Genomic DNA, 19008 nt, shown 5'->3' on the forward strand with positions numbered 1-19008 from the left:
CAGTACGGGTAACACGAGCCCCAGCACCATGGCTAAACTTAGAGCTAAAGGAGTTAATGGCAAAGCGAGATGCCGCACATAGAAAATTTAAGCGACAACTGACACAAGACAATTTTGACGCATTTAAACGGCTACGATATTTAAAAAAAACAGCAGGCAGTACACAACGCTAGAATTAGACATGCACATACCCTGCTAAACAAAATACTAGACTTGCTATGACTTGGAAAGAACTAAGACACATGGGAATATGTAAACAAAGGGACGATCATCCTATTGAAATATCCCTGGACTCCCTCAATACATATCTTACCACTCCCGGACATGCGATTGACAGAGAAAGGAAACATATAACACTATACAGCAATTACAACTCCCCTGCACCTGACAGGGAAAAATTCTACTTTTCACATGTGACACCCTCGCAAGTTAAACAAGCCATATTTAGAATAAAATTGAAATCCAAAGGGATAGATAACATAGAAATAGAACTTCAGACAGTAATTGACATAATTTTACCTACTATAACTCACATCTTTAACCATTCACTTATGACTGGCACGTATCCCTCCTTATGGAAAGCTGCTGTTGTTGTCCCGCTCGCTAAAAAATCACCGCCTGAAGACGTAACAGACTATAGACCTGTGAGCATATTATCGGTCCTTTCAAAAGCTCTAGAATTCATTGTACACCAACAAATCGCCAACTACTTGCAAATACATGATATTCTTGACGAACACCAGTCTGGTTTTCGACGTAACCACAGCACTAGTACTGCACTACTTAAGGTTACAGATGACATTCGCAATGCGATGGACAAAAGGCAAGTTATCATCCTAGCTCTTCTTGACTTCTCTTAAGCTTTTGACTCAGTTGACATAGACATACTACTCTCCAAACTATTTAAACTCCAGTTCTCGACAAACAGTCTTCAGTGGATGAATTCATACCTCCGCGGTCATCTGCAGTGTGTAAGAAATAACAATAATGAATATTCATTCTGGCGATCCGTACAGGTTGGTGTTCCACAGGGGTCTGTCCTAGGACCGCTTCTATTTTCTGTCTTTATCAATGATATTACGTCGCCGGTAAACAGCTGCAGACACCACATGTACGCTGATGATATACAATTATACTTGAACTGTGAACCGGAAAGACTAACCAATGAAATTAAAAATTTCAATAGAGACTTACAAGAAATCTGTAACTGGACTGACGTGCATGGACTTAGATTAAATAACGTAAAATCTCAGGCTGTAATAATTTCACATCCTCGGCTTTGTTCAAAAACCATAAGCAACTTCACCAAAACTCTACCTACAAAAGTCACCCGTTGATTTCAGTGAATCTCTCTAAGATCTCGGCATTATGATAGACAAACATCTTTCTTGGAAGCAGCAGATTACCTGCATCTCCAGGAAAGTATTTGCGACACTTTACTCACTTAGAAGATTCCGCAACATATTTTCTCGAGTATTAGAAGAATGCCTTATTTGCACTCTGGTATTACCTCATTTTGACTACTGTGACGCCATGTACGACGACCTGCTATGACTTGGAAAGAACTAAGACACATGGGAATAGGAAAACAAAGAGACGATCATCCTATTGACGCCTGTGTTCGCTATATATGTAACCTAAGTTACGTTGACCATGTTACACCTGCGTACGATGAACTTGGTTGGCTAAAACTCAAACAGTGCCGTAACCTTCATACTTTATGCCTTCTTCGTCAAATACTCTCCTCATGCTCACCTCCCTACTTGTACAGTCAATTTCACCACCTCTCATCCAATCACATTTTCGGAACACGGTCAAAATCTGATACACTCTTATCTATTCCACCTCACCCCACCACATGATACACAAACTCATTTGTCATTTCTTCGGCACAACAATGGAATACACTACCCATCTCTGTCAGAGAAGCCTCACCTGCTAGTTTTAGGCAACTTTGTCACCGCTACCTATTAAGTAATGCTGTGGAAATAGTGTAGATTTAGCCTTCCTCAAACTGTAGACTTTATAAAATCCCACTGTAATTACCAAGATTAATAGAAATTAGCTAATCATGTCATAATTGTGTAAATAATCATCTTCATCATCATCATCATCATCATCATTCTCCTATTTTTTTCCTATTTTTATTTTTTATTTTTATCATAATATTGTATTGTTTAGTAGTTGCAAGATGTTTCAATTTTAAGTGTATTTATTTCAATTTTGCACATGTAGATACTGTATTTTCTGGTTAGATGGAAGAGAGGGCCTAATGGCCTTAATCCTGCCAGACAAAATAAATCCATTGTATTGTATTGTAGTACGGGTTCAAATGCAGTTACTCTAAATCATAGTAGTTTTTTTAAATGCTCAGGTAGGCAAAGTATCAACTCATCTATCGTTATTGTTAGAGAGTACTGACAACACAGGTGAGGTAATTTTGTGTATTATCAATAGTGGGTTGTATTCTGTAGCCATTCCATGGCAAAATTGCATTCCTTTTTCTTCTGATAGTATATACATAATAGGTGCAAAGGAAGGTGTTCCCAAATTTGTGAAGGACAGGCATTATTCTGTTTATATTTCGGGTTGCATCCGGGAGATAGTAGGTTCGAATCCCACTATCGGCAGCCCTGAAAATGGTTTTCCGTGGTTTCCCATTTTCACACCAGGCAAATGCTGGGGCTGTACCTTAATTAAGGCCACGGCCGCTTCCCTCCAACTCCTAGGCCTTTCCTATCCCATCGTCACCATAAGACCTATCTGTGTCGGTGCGACGTAAAGCCCCTAGCAAAAAAAAAAAAAAATTCGGGTTATTTATGTCATCTCTCACACATCTGTGCACAGAAAGCAGCAGCTCCATTACCAGTAAACACAGAGAAATTTTTGTTTAAGTTATATTACTTATATGACTATCTTGATAAGAATTCTAAGAGTCCAGGCTATGTGGCACAGAGGGTCACAAAATTTTGAAACATGTCAGTATCCGCTGGCTCTCGCGTATTCAGTCTATTAATTGAGTTCTTGAGCAGAGGGAAGCTTTGACACTCATTTTGTGTAGTGAGTCATACCATAAAAATGAGAGCAACAAGCTGTTTGAAACTAAAATCTTTCTTGCAGGACCCACATACAAAACTATTTTGCTATTTTCTTCAGAGTACATTTTCTGTCTTTAACTCACAAGTACACCCTTTCATCTGTAAGTGTCTAATCTGATTGAGATTTTGTATGATGACTTCAGTAGGAATGTTTAATTCAGCCCAAAATTAGATGCCCAATCTTATATTTAGCGCCTGTTTTAGGGTGTTAGAGTTTGCTCATCTGAGCACCGCATAGACAGGAGTGAGCGGCGTGAAGCAAGTAGAGGCGGGGCAGCCGGCCAGCTCATCTGTCATGTTCTTACGCTTTGTCTGACTTGCACGTGTTAATTCCCTGGTCTCGGCAATTGTTGCCACTCAGTGCGGCAAATGGAACGACAAGGTTACTGTGTACATATATGTCCTAAAATTAATAAACAAATTAACATGTGGTCTTTCCCCTTAATTTTGTTAAATGAATATGCACAGGAAACTTACTGTGTATCTCAAAAGCCAGATGAGCCTCTGCTTTGTTTATTGCAGTTTCTTGCTGCTCTTCTTTGGCAAATAGTGCAGTTAGGCTTTGAACAATGTTCTAGCCATTAGATAACAGGATGCAGACATTCGTTGTGATATCTGTTCATAGTTATAAACAACCACAACCAACTGATGAGTAAACAGTAATGGCACATAGTTACTCACATATACATTGTATACCGGGCGAGTTGGCCGTGCGCGTAGAGGCGCGCGGCTGTGAGCTTGCATCCGGGAGATAGTAGGTTCGAATCCCACTATCGGCAGCCCTGAAAATGGTTTTCCGTGGTTTCCCATTTTCACACCAGGCAAATGCTGGGGCTGTACCTTAATTAAGGCCACGGCCGCTTCCTTCCAACTCCTAGGCCTTTCCTATCCCATCGTCGCCATAAGACCTACCTGTGTCGGTGCGACGTAAAGCCCCTAGCAAAAAAAAAAAAATATATACATTGTATATTATATAACATGAATATTTCAACTTATTGCTCATTGCAATTGAACACATCCAGTTCACGTCGCACAGTCATAAAGATGGAGTATTTCCACAAATACTGCAAAATATTGCATTGAGGGATGCACAGTCCCGTTCACCTCGTGGAGTGGCAACGTTTGCCGAGGCTGGGAAAGAGTGAGTGTGTGTCTGTCTGTCTGTCTGTCATGAACTGGCCAACATGGCCGCGCTGCTTATACTTGCTTCCCGCCACTCACTTCGGTATCTGCGATCCTCAAATGAGCAAACTTTGACACCCCAAAACAGGTACTAAATATACGATTGGGCATCTAACTTTGATATGGCTGAATAAAATATTCCTATTGAAGTCGTTGTCCCAAATATCAGTCAGATCGGAGGCTTACAGATGAAAGGGTTTCCTTGTCAGTGAATTTATTTCTGCAACAAGATGCTCCAGCCATACATCTTCTTAGAAGACAGCTTAATGGTCTTCTAATTGACCTATTATCCAGATTTGTTTAGCCATGTTCTATTCAGTCAGTATCTACTTCCATTTTTAGTATAGGTATTTCGTCCTCTTAGAGCCAATTGTATTTTCAAAATTGGACAGTTACTTTTTGAGATATCAATAAAAACCACGTTTGTGCTTTGCCCCCCCCCCCCCCCCCCCCCATCAGACAGCGTGCAGTCGGGCAAGGACATATTGACACGCAAGCAGTTTCCTGCGTGTGATTCCAGTCACAGAATGGATACCAGGCATGTAAGCATATCGTACACATGTGATGGGTTTGCAAAGTGTGTATGACAGACGAACTCATGACAGGACAGGGAGGGTTGATGTTTTTAAAAGGAATAAAATAATTACTTTGACTTCAAAGGAGCATATGAAATGTATAATTGTCACTGGTTTGAGTGTACAGTACATACTACTGTATGGGTTGAGAAATAAACATAACACAGGACACCTGAAGAGCTCCTTCTAGAAAAGCAAATTAATAATGAATGATGTCTGAGGTAGATTTCATTGGAAATGATCCTAAGGGCGTGGGCACGGGAACATAACATCTCGTCAGTGTAATTGTTATGGCATCCGTTCTGTGGCTGGAATCAATGCCAGGAAAGAGCTTGCATATCAGTATGTCGTTGGCCGACCGCACGCTGTCTGATGGGGGGGTCAAAAGCACAAATGCCGTTTTTATTGATATCTCAAAAAGTAACTGTCCAATTTTGAAAACACTTGCATATTTGAACTTGTGCGCAGTTCAACTTTTAGGCCAGCTGTATGTATTTGTGCCATTCCTTCTTCTTTTTTTTTTGCTAGTTGTTTTACATCGCACCGACACAGATAGGTCTTACGGCGACGATGGGACAGGAAAGGGCTAGGAGTGGGAAGGAAGCGGCCGTGGCCTTAATTAAGGTACAGCCCCAGCATTTGCCTGGTGTGAAAATGGGAAACCACGGAAAACCATTTTCAGGGCTGCCGACAGTGGGATTTGAACCTACTATCTCCCGAATACTGGATACTGGCTGCACTTAAGCGACTGCAGCTATCGAGCTCGGTCATTCCATTTAAAAATATGGATTTAGTATCAATATCACGGTTAGTAATCACCCCATGAGAATAAGTAGCATATTATTTTACAAGCCTCTCGGTATCATTTACAAATACGAAAACAGAATACAGATATCTTTAATGGTTTAGACGTTTTTTCCGTGTAACATCTTAGGTGAATAACCCTGTCTATATGAAGAGTGTTGCGAGAAGTAGAGCTGAGTTGTACAGAGATGGAAGTGAGTTTGTGTCATCATAGTTTACCTGTTTTGATAGTGTGGTAGCGGATTGGCAGCGAGTTTTGGATGTAGCGAGCTATCGTAGATCAGTCATACCATATCGATACTGCTGTGCACATAGGTTGTAAATTGTTATGTATATATTTGGAGTGTTATGTTGTAATTGGGTGAAGTGAGAATTATATATAAGTGTAGTCACTGATAGTATTGGTGTCTTAATATTTAACTACATCACTGCATTCTACTTCACACTTGAGACTGATTTTTCCCAGTCTCTTTCCTTGTCACCCGCTGTCTTGCATTGTCAGTCAGGACTGGAGGTGGCTTTGCCAGTGCCACGTATCGAGTGGGGAAATAGAGGATGTGTTACAAAAATAGTTGAGTGATTTATTAAATTCAGATGGTGATTTGAGCGACACGGATGACATTGCTGTACGCAAAGTCCTTGGTTCTGTATTGGGTATGAGTGACTGTGCACAAAATGGTAATGAGTCTGTCACTGTTAATACATTTTGACGGGCGGACATGTCAAATTATGTGGGTACAGAACAGTTTATTGTGAACATTGAACCTCAGAACAAAGCAGCAGAAGAATGCAATGGTGTGAAGGTTATTTTCAAGATGTTCTTTATGGGTGAGTTAGTAGATGAGGGATGTTTTAAGATGTTCAACAGTAAGATCAAATATAAAATTTAATCATATTTTTGAAAATAATAAGAGTTTTTGTAACAAGTATATGAAAGTATTATTCATATACATAAAACCGTACCAAAGTTACATTGCTTCCAGCAGTCTTGCATAATTCTGAGAAAATTTAAGTACCCCGCTTTCGTCTTCCTCGTGCAGCACAGAGATGACCAGGCATTTGAATCCACCATGCTGAAGGGTTAAGTGAGTCAATGGAACAGATACAGACTTCGTGGAATTCGTGTGATCCATGTACTGTGTGTTGTTATTTCCTGCTAAACAAATGGCTCGCACGGTGGGATTGTTAGTCGTGTAATGAAGAGTATCTGCCCTGACTATTGGGCATGGAGAAAAATGTCATTAGTCCACCTTGGTCAATATAACAAAAGTTAACCCTAGAACTGGCAAGCATTGATGAATCAACGGTTTGTCCATTTCTGTAGCAGCAGAGTCGATTCTTCAACACATTTTTATTCCTTCATTTAGTAGCATTATTCTGCTAACAGATGGTGTGACACATCTTATCTTGTGATCCTAGAAGTTCACAGATGCTTCTTACTCATGTTCATCATAGAAACAATTTCCTTGTGTATGTTTCCTTGGAAGCAAATGAGAAACTCGCTGCTATACAAACCAAAACATTGTGTAATGGTTCTGTACTTGTTTTTGCTACTGCTCTTATTGAGGCTGGCAAGTTAAAAGTGCACCTTTGTTTTTATATCTGTCTACAATATTTTTGTTTAAGTTAGCTTGTACTGCATGTAGCATAGCTACATAACAAGTTCGTGCACCCGCGTAGGTTATAGATCTAACATGGCTCATGGAATTCAGTTGGCTGAAAACTTACCAATCAAATAAATATTATTGCATAGACTTGAAACTTTCACATGTGTTATGTATACATATATACATCATTTTGTATATCTTGGATTTTGTGTTTTCATGTTTTATCTTGTATTTTACATTGTTAGAATTTTGATATTGCTCATGAAATAACAATTCCACCATAATCACGTCTCAATTTCTTTTTCCTGTAAAGTCTCACAGAAAAGTGAATGTTACCATCTAAATCTGTGGTTTATTAGCTTTCCACTGATGTACAACAGTGCCATGAAACATCACTCACAACAGGATAAAAATGAGAATTCACTTGGTAGGTAAATATCACACAAAATGGCTGCCGGTACAGAATTTAGCATTGCCGGTTCTAGGGTTAAGTAAAAACGCATTACATGTTTCAGCCCTATTGGGCCTTTTTCAGCCTTGAAAAATGTATACATTTTGTAGAATACCCTAAAAGAAACACCACACTAGAAGTCCATATGAAAGAATTAATCTTGAAACATTTTGACCTAAAAACAAATATAACAAAAAAAATCATATAGAGGAATATATACAAACACTTATTCTTAAAGTCTTGATGATAAGTATCAGTATGTAAAATAGCATCAAAATTATAGTCATGTAGAAAAGTTTAGAAATTGACAATTAGAAGAAATGAAATATATTGTCAGGATGAAAAAGAAAAGAAATAGAGCAAAAAACATGAAACTGTTTAGACTGCCAAGCAGGTCAGCTGTTGATCATGGTGAGGGAGGGGAAAGAGGAAATGGTGCGAGAGAGAACTTTATGAAATGACGGGATGAGTTGTGACTTTGTTTTATCAAGAAGGATTATTAACGCGTCGAAAAGAATGTTTGTTTGTGTGGTAATTTCATTTAAATCGAAACTACGGCTAATCCTTTGATCTAAATGGATGAAAATGCTTTCATAGATAGAAAGTAATTTGCCCTTATTTTCTCTTTGGAGAATTAATAAATCGTCAATGGATGTGAACTGATGATGGAAATCTGACGTACAAGGTGTGTGAGAAAAGTAATGAGACTGATTTTATACTAACTACAGTTTTTATTTTTTTTTTCAACTAAGAATGTTATCCCCTTCAAAGTAGTTCCCTTGGGCAGCTATACACCGGCGGAGTCGTTCCTACTCTTGGTAGTAGCGCTGGAAGTCTTCAACTTGAATGGCTTTTAACTGGTCGGTCAGTCTTTTTAATGTTCTGCAGAGTTCCAAAAGACATCCTTTTAGGACATGTTTCAATTTCGGGAAAAGGTAAATGTCACAAGGACTCAAATCAGATGAATAGGGGGGTTGAGGAACAACAGTAATTCCTTTTGAGATCAAAAATTCACTGATGGAAATGGCTGTGTGACATGGACATTGTCGTAATGAAGCATCCACTTGTCTGCAGTGTCTGGTCTCACACGAATCACTCTTTTCCTGAGCCTTTCAAGGACACTTTTATAAAACAATTGGTTGACAGTTTGTCCTGGTGGAACAAATTCTTTGTGCATGATACCCTTAATGTCAAAAAACCAAATCAGCATGGTCTTGATCTTTGATTTGCTCATTCGACTTTTTTTCGGCCGAGGAGATGACGGAGTGTGCCACTCTTCGCTTTGCCGCTTTGTTTCAGGATCGTACTCAAATATCCAGGATTCATCACCTGTGATCACACAATTCAAGAATTCTTGGTCATTGGCAATCCTCTGAAGATCAACGCACATGTCTTTTCAATTGTCCTTCTGTTCAGTTGTGAGGTTTTTTGGCACCATTTTGGCACAATTCTTTCGCATGTTCAAATCATCTGTCAAAATTTGATGTACGGTGAAAATGTTAAAATTTAACTGTTCACTCATCATCCTTTATTGTTAAACGACGGCCTGATCTCACAAGAGCCCTCACACGTTCAACAGTTTCGGCAGTTTTTGAAGTTGAAGGTCTCCCTGAGCGAGATTCATCTTCAGCGTGTTCTCAGCCTTCCAAAAATTATTTGTGCCAGCGGAAAACTTGTGCTCTTGATAAGCAGTGTTCCCCATAGACCTGTTTCAACTTTTCAAAAGTCACACTCACCGATTCACCAAGTTTAGCACAAAACTTGATTGCACAATGTTGCTCTAAATTCCGATGCTCCATTTCTGAAACACGCTACAAAAACACAACTTCACTTATGGCGCTGTCAAAAATAATGTGTTAGCTGTACGGAGTTGAAACTCGGACTGAGGAAGTGGAAGGGATAAACAAACCGGTCTAGCACATGCCGGTAGACATAACCTTGCCAGATCACCCGCAGTGTTGCCAGTCTCATTACTTTTCTCACACACTTTGTTTACTCATAGCTGAAAATAGATTGTGCTTTTTAGCATTAACATGTTCCGGAAAATGGATATTGAAGTTTCTACCAGTTTGGCCAATGTAGCTTGAAGTGCAGTTTTGGCATTTGAATTTGTAAACACCTGTATTGGAATATATATTGTTCTTGTTGACTGTTAGTGTGTTATAAAAATTGTTGCAGTTAGTATTCAGAGTTTTTGAAAGCTGTGGTAAAACTTTTTTTTTTTAAATACTTTGGTGAATTAGAAAAAATGTTGTTATAGGTGAAAGTGAGGCATTTCTTTTTGCTTTTTCGTTCCATAGTAAGCAAGTGGAGAGTTTATTTTTTACTTTATGAATTATTTTGTCAGCAAATTACTTATTATAACCGTTATTAAGTTATATCTTCTTCTTCTTCTTTTATGACCACATAGGATCACTTTAGTCAGTCCGTCGTTCAGGTCTCTTTGAAGGGATTGTTCGGGCTTTGCGGCCCTCCCAGTACTTCTTCAGACGCTCCGATCTTCGTGCCCTTTCCTCAGTTGAAAATGTGCGTGTTGTTGGTTTGTTTTGTGTAAGGGTAAAGCGGAGGTTTGTATTCTTGAGTTTTGTATTCAATTTTATCTTATTTTTGGTGTCTTCTGTTGTAAGGCCTATTTCCTTCAGATCCTCTCTTACTTCTCTGATCCATTTACATCCTGTTGTGGTATTTTTTGAGACGAGATTGTGTTGTACTAGTTGTTTCAGAAGTCTCGAGTCCTGCATCCTCATGATATGTCCAAAGAATCCCAGTCTCCTCTTACGCATAGTATCTGTAATGGGTTCTAGCTCTTTGTACACGACTTTGTTAGGTATTAACCGCCACTGTCCATCTTTCTGATATTTTTTGTTGATACAGGTTCTTCCAATCCTCCTTTCAATTTTCTGAAGTCTGTCAGTCTTTGATTGTTTATTCAGGTAAAAGAGTGTTTCTGCTGCATATGTAGCTTCCGGTTTTATAACTGTGTTGTAGTGTTTTATTTTTGTATTTATTGATAGACATTTCTTTTTGTAGATATCCCATGTTAATTTTTGTGCTTTAGCTAATCTATTTGTTCTTACTTGGATTGAGATTTTTTCATTTAAGTTATGTGTTATTACTTCTCCAAGATATTTAAACTGAGTTACTATTTTGATTTTATTACCATTTATGGTGACTTCTTTTAGCTGTGTTGGTTTTTGGGGCATAATTTCTGTTTTTTCAAATGATATTTTGAGGCCAATATATAATATTAAGTTATATATTATAAATGTTATAGACTTCTATTTGATATTACTGGCTGACAAAGGGATGTTAAGGACTCTATATATTAGGCTGTTAAAAACTGCTTTCTTTTGGGTGCTTGGATGTTGGGAATAATTTTTTGTAATATTGTAAATTTGTGTCTGTTTTCTATAAAAGTCATAAATGAATGAATTGTTTTTTATAGTGATAGTGAGATCCAAAAAATTTAAAGAATTTTTGACTTCATATTCAAGGGTGAATTTCATATGTAGGTCTAATGAATTCAAGTGTTCTAGCAAAGTAATATGGTGATGGTCAATAGTAGTAAAAATGTCCTCTAGATATCTCGTCCAGAAAATAATGCGTTAGAGGTTATTGATAATCTTAGTATACTCTTTACTGTAAAGGTAGTACAGAACAAATATGAGATTCTTACATTGCAATATTAGGAGTGGCTTAGTTAAGTGGTAGCACACAGACTTGGGACATCACACTGGCTTTGATAGATAGACTGGTAAACTTCCAGATTAAATTTTGGCAATTTGAATATCCTTTCTTGATGGTCGAAAGAGCCTCAAAATAACATTCTGAAGGTTGCCAGTTTGAAATACCTGCCTTAACGTGATCTTGTCATGTGTCCAAGACAACACAGTTTTAACATATCGGTTAGCATTCGTATCTTAGATTTGAAACTTCCACGATATGTGAGTTATTTAGTTCTTCTTCCAGGTTCAACCGCGTTGTTGTTTTCTGTACATATCATACAGTTCGCTGATTTTTTGAGTACATTACATCATTCTTTGTAAAGGCGGCTGAAATACTCCTACTCGATCAGAGGTAATCATTCTCCCGGGCACTAATCGAAAACAACAACATAGTTCAACCCGGGAGAAGAACTAAATATATCAGAAAGCAGACTTGACCAGATATAGTGGACTCTGAAAGTGATCTGGTATGCTATTTAACTTAATGAACCTGCGTTATCACTGTAGACTATTTTCGTCAGTAAAAATTTTGTTTGTTTCAGTACTTACGTGGTATAAGTATTTCAAGCATCGCCCTACAAGCATTGGATTTAATCACTATTGTTGTTCCACCTGCATTACCTGCAGCAATGACAGTCGGACGTTTTTATGCCCAGAACAGGCTACAATCTAAGAAAGTCTACTGCATCAGCCCTCGCACCATCAATGTGTCTGGCTCTATCGACTGCGTATGTTTTGACAAAGTGAGTATGATTTTTCTCTACTGCATGTTTCTTGATTTATATCGCTTCCCTTTCCTTCCTGCTTCCATATCAGTTTTTATACAGTAATTCAGTGTTGTTGTTTTTCTGGTAAAATTGTATTGTTGCTGTAGAAGGTGATGCTTAAGCTCCCTGTTGATTTGTAATATTTTAAATAAGTTGTATTTCAGTAATGGTTCCTGGGGTGGGTTACTGTAGTCACATCCTAGTTTTTGAAACATGGGCAACGGCTGAGTGGCTTGGTAAGTGGTACTGAGTAGGGATACCAGTTGGTGTGGAATGGGAGTGGGCAACTCAGACATATTCTGAGTTATGGCCCTCCTTATGCACAAGCGGCTAGGACTACACAATCCACCGGTGGTCCCTCACGCATTAGAGCAGAGATCCTCACTTTGAATATGTCTAAGTAAGTGTAGCATCCTGCTGCATAGAAGTTTCACCAAGCACACTCAAAATGTTTTAAGCAAGCCTTAGACATATGGGAGTAAGGGTGTTGCACTTCCATTTGATAGGCGAGGGACTCCTTGGAAATAACTTTGCGAACAAAATGGAATTTCGTGAGGAGCTATGAATATTAATGGTGCTTATGCAAGAAAGAAAGTAGAACTGGCTTAGTCAGCAAAGAGGACGCATTTGGATGTGCTAGCAGTAAATGATTATTCAGGTAAGGGGAGATAACGAGGAAGAGATTATAAAGTGTACCTGACGGGTGCTAAAAAGGGAAGGGCAGAGTATGGGGAAGGGCTGTTTATCAGGAATACTATTGCATGCAACATAATTTCTGTTAGGCCTGTAAATAAGCGAGTGATGTGGGTAGATTAGCCATTTCGAGGAATTAGGACAAGAATTGTCTCGGTGTATTCACCATGTGAGAGTGCAGATGAGGATGAATTTGACAAGATTTACGAAGGATTGAGTGATATCGTTGTCAAGGTCAACAGCACGGATAGGATAGTGCTAATGGACGATTTCAATGTGAGAGTTGGAAATAGAACTGAAGGATACGAAAGGATGATTGGTAAATGTGGGGAATGAGAAGCGTTTGCTGGACTTCTTTGCTAGTATGGGTTTAGCAGTTACGGATACATTCTTCAAGCATAAGGCTATTCGTCACTACACATTGGTGGGTAAGGGCACCCGATCTATAATAGGCTATATCGTATCCAACTTTGAATTCAGAAAATCTGTTAGGAATGTGGGGGTTTTCCGGGGATTTTTCGAAGATGCAGACTGCTATCTGATTTATAGTGAACTAAGTATCTCCAGGACATGGAAATTACATGCATATCGTTAGTGAAAATTCCAAACAGTGGACAGTAAACAGGTTCGGCATATAGGATGAGAATGGGTGGCACAGGATGCTGTGGTAGAAATATCAAAGAAATGTCTAGGAACAACTGTGTATAAAGATGGGGAAAAAGCTAACACCTTGATTGATGAAGTGAAAGCAACTTGTAAACCTAAAAATAGGGCTAATCAGAAATGGCTCCAAACAAGGATTGATGCAGGCAGGGAATTGTACGTATATGAAACAAACAGAGCAAAACAAATAGTTGCTGAATCCAAAATGAAGTCATGGGAAAATTTTGGTAATGTCCGGGAAAGGCTAGGTCAAGAAGCAGGGAAGCCTTTCTGAACAGTAACAAAGAATCTTAGGAAGAGAGGGAAAATACAATTGAATAGTGTTTTTGGTAATTCAGGTGTAATCTGAAATAGATCCAGGGAATCACTGGGCAAGTGGAATGATTATTTTGAAAATCTCCTCAATGCAAAAGGAAATTTTCCTGGTGACATCGCGAACAACCAAGCTCATAGGGAGGAGGACAGTAATGTTGGTGAAGTTACGCTTAATGAAGTGGAAGGGATGGTAAACAAACTCTATTATCATAAAGCAGCAGGGATAGATGAAATTAGACCCGAAATGGTGAAATATAGTGTGAAGGCAGGGTTGAAATTGCTTAATGGAGTAATGAGATTAGCATGGACTGTTAGCAACGTACCTTCTGATTGGACGAAAGCAGTAATTACACCTATCTCCAAGCAAGGGAACAGGAAGGATTGCAACAACTATTGGGGTATCTCGTTGATCAGTATACCAGGCAAAGTGTTCACTGACGTCTTGGAAGGGAGGGTGTGATCATTGGTTGAGAGTAAGTTGGTTGATACCATTCTGGTTTCAGACCACAGAGGGGCTCCCAGGATCTGATTTTCAATATGCACCAGGTAATTGAAAAATGCTAGAAGAGGAATAGACCGTTATCTTTGTTTTGTAGATTTGGAAAAAGTATATGACAGAGTACCAAGGGAAAAGATGTTTGCTGAACTGGGGGACTATGGGGTTAAGTGTAGATTTATTTTAGTAATCAAAGGCATTGAAGTTGACAATTGAGCTTCACTGAGAATTGATGATAGAGCAAGTTCTTTCTTTCACCTTTGTTGTTCATAGTTTATATGGGTCATCCGCAAAAAGATATAAGGTTGCAAGGAGGGATTCAGTTAGGTGGAAATGAAGTACGCAGTCTGGCCTATGCTGACGACTTGGTCTTATTGGCAGATTGTGCTGAAAGCCTGCAGTCTAATATCTTGAAACTTGAAAATAGGTGCAATGAGTATGGTATGAAAATTAGCCTTTCCAAGACTAAATTGATGTCAGTAGGTAAGAAATCCAAGAGAACTTAATGTCAGATTGGGGATACAAAGCAGGAGCAGGTAGATACTTTCAAGTATTTAGGATGTGCATTCTCCCACGATAGTAGTATAGTGAGATTGAATCAAGGTGCTGTAAAACTAATGCAGTGAGCTCGCGGTTGTGTTCAGCAGTATTCTGTATGAAGGAAGTCAGCTCTGGGATGAAACTATCTATACATTGGTCTGTTTTCAGACCTACTTTGCTTTATGGGAGTGAAAACTGAGTGGACTCAGGATATGTTATTCATAAATTAGAACTAAGAGACATGATTGCTGGTACAAACAGGTGGGAATGATGACAGGAGGATACTCCGAATAAGGAGATGAAGACTAAGGTAGGATTGAACTCTATGGGGGAAGCTGTATGCATAAGCCAGCTTTGGTGGTGGGGTTATGTGAGGCAAATAGAGGATAGGTTACCTAGAGGATAATGGACTCTGTTGTGGAGGGTAAGAGAAGTAGAAGGAGACGCAGATGTCTATGGATATACTCTGTTTCTAATGATTTAAAGATAAGGGGTATTGAACTAAACAAGGCCACAGTACTAGTTACAAATAGAGGATTGCGACGGCATTAAGTAAATTCAAAGAGGCTTGCAGACTAACGCTGAAGGGCATAATGGTCTATAACGGAGATATGTTTTTATGTATTTTGGTACTTTTGGGATATACTTGACCATTATTTCTGTACATCAATTTTTAAGGACTTGGTACAAAGGAATATTATTTTTTTCAGTTGAGCTTAGTTTGTAATAACAATGATTGAGTCCTAAAATATAATTTATAAGGTTTTTTTAAATAGCTGGGGATATCACATACAAAGCTAAGGACATTCTAATCACATTCTAATACTGATCTTGGAAAATTCCGTATGAGAAATCTGCTGCTTGTTATGAAAGAGATTTAAGAGTTTGGCAAAAAACCACAGTTAACTTACAGAAGATGTGATGAAGAGGTGCTTGACCAGTCTCTCCAGCACTGACTGTCCTAGCATGACTTATTTCTGTTAAATTTTCTTTCCTGCACAGTTTCTTGGCAGGAAGTGTGGCTCCTTGGCTGAATAGTCAGTGTAGTGGCCTTCAGTTCATAGGTCCATAGGTTTGATTCTCGGCCAGGATGGGGTCGTTAGCTATGCCTGATTAATTCCTCTAACTTGATTACTTGGTGTTTGAACTTGTTTAGTTAATGTAAGAACCTGTAATTACCGGGCTGCGTAGCTCAGATGGTTGAGGCGCTGGCCTTCTGACCCCAACTTGGCAGGCTCGATCCTGGCTCAGTCCAGTGGTATTTGAAGGTACTCAAATGCGTCAGCCTCGTGTCTGTAGATTTACTTGCACCTAAGAAAACTCCTGCGGGACTAAATTCCGGCACCTTGGCGTCTCCGAAATCCATAAAAGTAGTTAGTGGGACATAAAGCAAATAACATTATTATTATTATTATTATTAAAACCTGTAATTAATAGGATATAATTTATTATTATCTGTATATATGATGTATAATCCACACTACAGTATTGTGCAACACATTGTAATATCCAGAATAACACTGTGTTCAACGTTTCTTACTGATGCAGACTTGTCGTGGTGATGTCACCATTCAGTTCTTGCGAACATTAGTTAATGAAAGCCACTTCTTACCTCCCCCCATTCAACCATAAATGTATAACTACAGTGTATTTCATTTTCTTGTGTGGACTGGAAGCATAGCTTGAACTGGCAGATGTGTCAGATAATTGCAGTGTTGCTTCACTGGATTGCCGGGAATGAGACTTCTCAAACTCGTATCTGTAACGCCTCTCATACTTGGCAATGTTGTGCTGTCTTCTCTTTCAGATTATGCAGATGAGGTTTTGCTGCTTCAGCTGTCTCTTTCGCTATCACCATTTCTCTCCAGACACGACTCTGAGACAGTGCTGGCATCCATGGGGTGATTTTCAATTAATTCGATCACATGTTGACCCATCTCCCTTTCTTCCAAAGTTATTTCACGGGAAGAGGAGAAACCTCCTTCGCGCAAATAATGTAATGCATACTCTAGAAAATTAACCGGATTCATTAATGCTCTCTCAAAGGAACATGGCATAGAGAGCTCAAGGTAACGCACTCGCCTCGGCTGGTCACCAGGGCTGTACACCTCCAGCTATATGCTAACACGTGCAATCTTATTAGACATTTCAGTGTCGATTTCAGGATCTTACAGCTTGAAATAGCAGCTAAATTCTTGTGCATTGTTTTGTTTTGTTATTGTCCTCTCGTTTTCTCAGCAAAATTTCATTGTCGGTTTTGATATGACTTTACTGGTGTTTCCCTTGTAAGTTCAAACTGTAGTATTTCCTCTTCCTCTTTTTGGCCACTCATTGATTGATTGATTGATTGATTGATTGATTGATTGATTGATTGATTGATTGATTGATTGATTGATTGATTGATTGTTGGCAGGGGAGTCGTTCCAAAGCTATGCTGAACGAGCAAAGAAACCTTGTTTGTAGAACTCGGTTCATGCAAAGAAGGGTATAAGATGCACCCCTTTGCCTCTGCGGATGGAGCTGTAGGACAAGAAGAGTCGAAGGAATGGTGAAAGGTGAATGGCCCCCATAAGAGATTAGTGTAAGAAGGTGACGGTCACTTTGCTTACACAGGAAGGCGATTGACGGCAGGGAAGACAGGCAGCTGTTCTTGTTAATTAGTCGTTCAGCGCGATGTTGGATTCCTTCTAGTTTGTGAAGGTTACCTGCAGTGGTAGCAGGTAGGGACCCTCTTCGGAGGCAGGCCTACCCAGGCAGTGGCACCCCTGCCTATGTGAGTCCCAGAGCACACTGACTTGGTGTGTAACATCTGGTATGGGTACCAACTCAGGGTTACGAGTGAAGACCTCAACAGCATCTATGGCGGAAAAGGTGGACTTCGGTATGGTGGAGATGGTGGGAGGGGCAAACCCGTAGCGTCTGTACTTCAGAGGAGCGGCTACGAAAGGCGTCTGTCTCCATGTTAGGGCCGGCCTAATTTTGAACCTGGCAGTAGGTATAAAATGGCTTTGGGTAGTGGCGAGCCCATCGTAACAATAGCCTGTATGGATAAAGCAGATATGGTGCCTCGGAAAAGGTTAGGGCATCCCCTGCTAAAAGCGACCTGCAGCTGGGAGAACTGTAAGAAGTGGGCAACCAGCACCAAACTACATCAAGATTGCCACAGTAAATGTCCTGACACTGACGGGAAAGACAGGAGAAATGGTTGACTTCATGAAAGAAAAAGATATAGCCATACTAGGACTGTGTGAGGCCAAGAAGAGGGGTACGGGAGAGATTCCTCTGAACGGATGATACAGGCTTTATTACAGCGGAGGACCTCGGGCAAAAAATGGACTAGCCATCATACTTAGAGAAGAAATCCAAGAATATATGGAATATACAAAATGTGTCAGCGGTGGGATGATGGTGATGAGACTCCAGTTTGAAAATGGCATGAACGATCTATTTCATTTGTATGCCCCCAAAAAGGGTTGCATAGATGAGCATCTAGAGGACTTTTTAGAGGAAGTGGTGAGACAGATAGAAGATAAGGAAGTGTGCTGTTGATGAGAGATCTAAATGCACAAGTTGGAATGGAAAGACATGGAAAGGAAGATGTTGTAGGGCCCTTTGGATATGGAAATGTAAATCCAGAAGGTGAGTTGCTGGTGGATTTTTGCATGAGGAACTAAATGATTGTTGGAAACACCTGGTTTAGGAAGAACAGTCAGAAGATTACAAGGTATGGTTGGGGAGACGGACAAAAAAAAAAAAAAAAAAAAAAAAAAAAACATGATTATTGATTATATAATCTTGGAGAAAGAACACCGGTAGAACCTTTTAGATGTTACAGCCATGCCTGAAGAAGCGTTTGGTGGAGATCATAGAGTTGTGATAGAAAAACAAAGTGGGAAAGATCGGAAAACCCCCATTAAGAAGAGAGAAAAGAATTAAAGTATGGAAGTTGAAGGAGAAAAGAATACAAGAAGAATTTCAAAGGGAAATATATCCTTGGTACCCAAGACGATGGAGATGGGAAATGTTAAAGATGAATGGAAAAGATTTAAGGAAGCACTGGTTGGATGTGCAGAAAAGGTATGTGGTAGAACA

General features: G+C 39.4%; 1 protein-coding gene across 1 annotated transcript in view; it reads left to right on the forward strand.

Annotated features, from left to right (window-relative positions):
• Positions 1-19008, forward strand: part of anne (anne boleyn) — a 382933-nt gene that overhangs the window by 260461 nt on the left and 103464 nt on the right. The window contains exon 9 of the mRNA XM_067140654.2: positions 11985-12185. Coding sequence (XP_066996755.2) covers positions 11985-12185 — 201 coding nt within the window. The remainder of the gene's footprint in view (positions 1-11984; positions 12186-19008) is intronic.

This window comes from Anabrus simplex, chromosome 2, assembly GCF_040414725.1.
Source record: "Anabrus simplex isolate iqAnaSimp1 chromosome 2, ASM4041472v1, whole genome shotgun sequence".
NCBI lineage: Eukaryota > Metazoa > Arthropoda > Insecta > Orthoptera > Tettigoniidae > Anabrus > Anabrus simplex.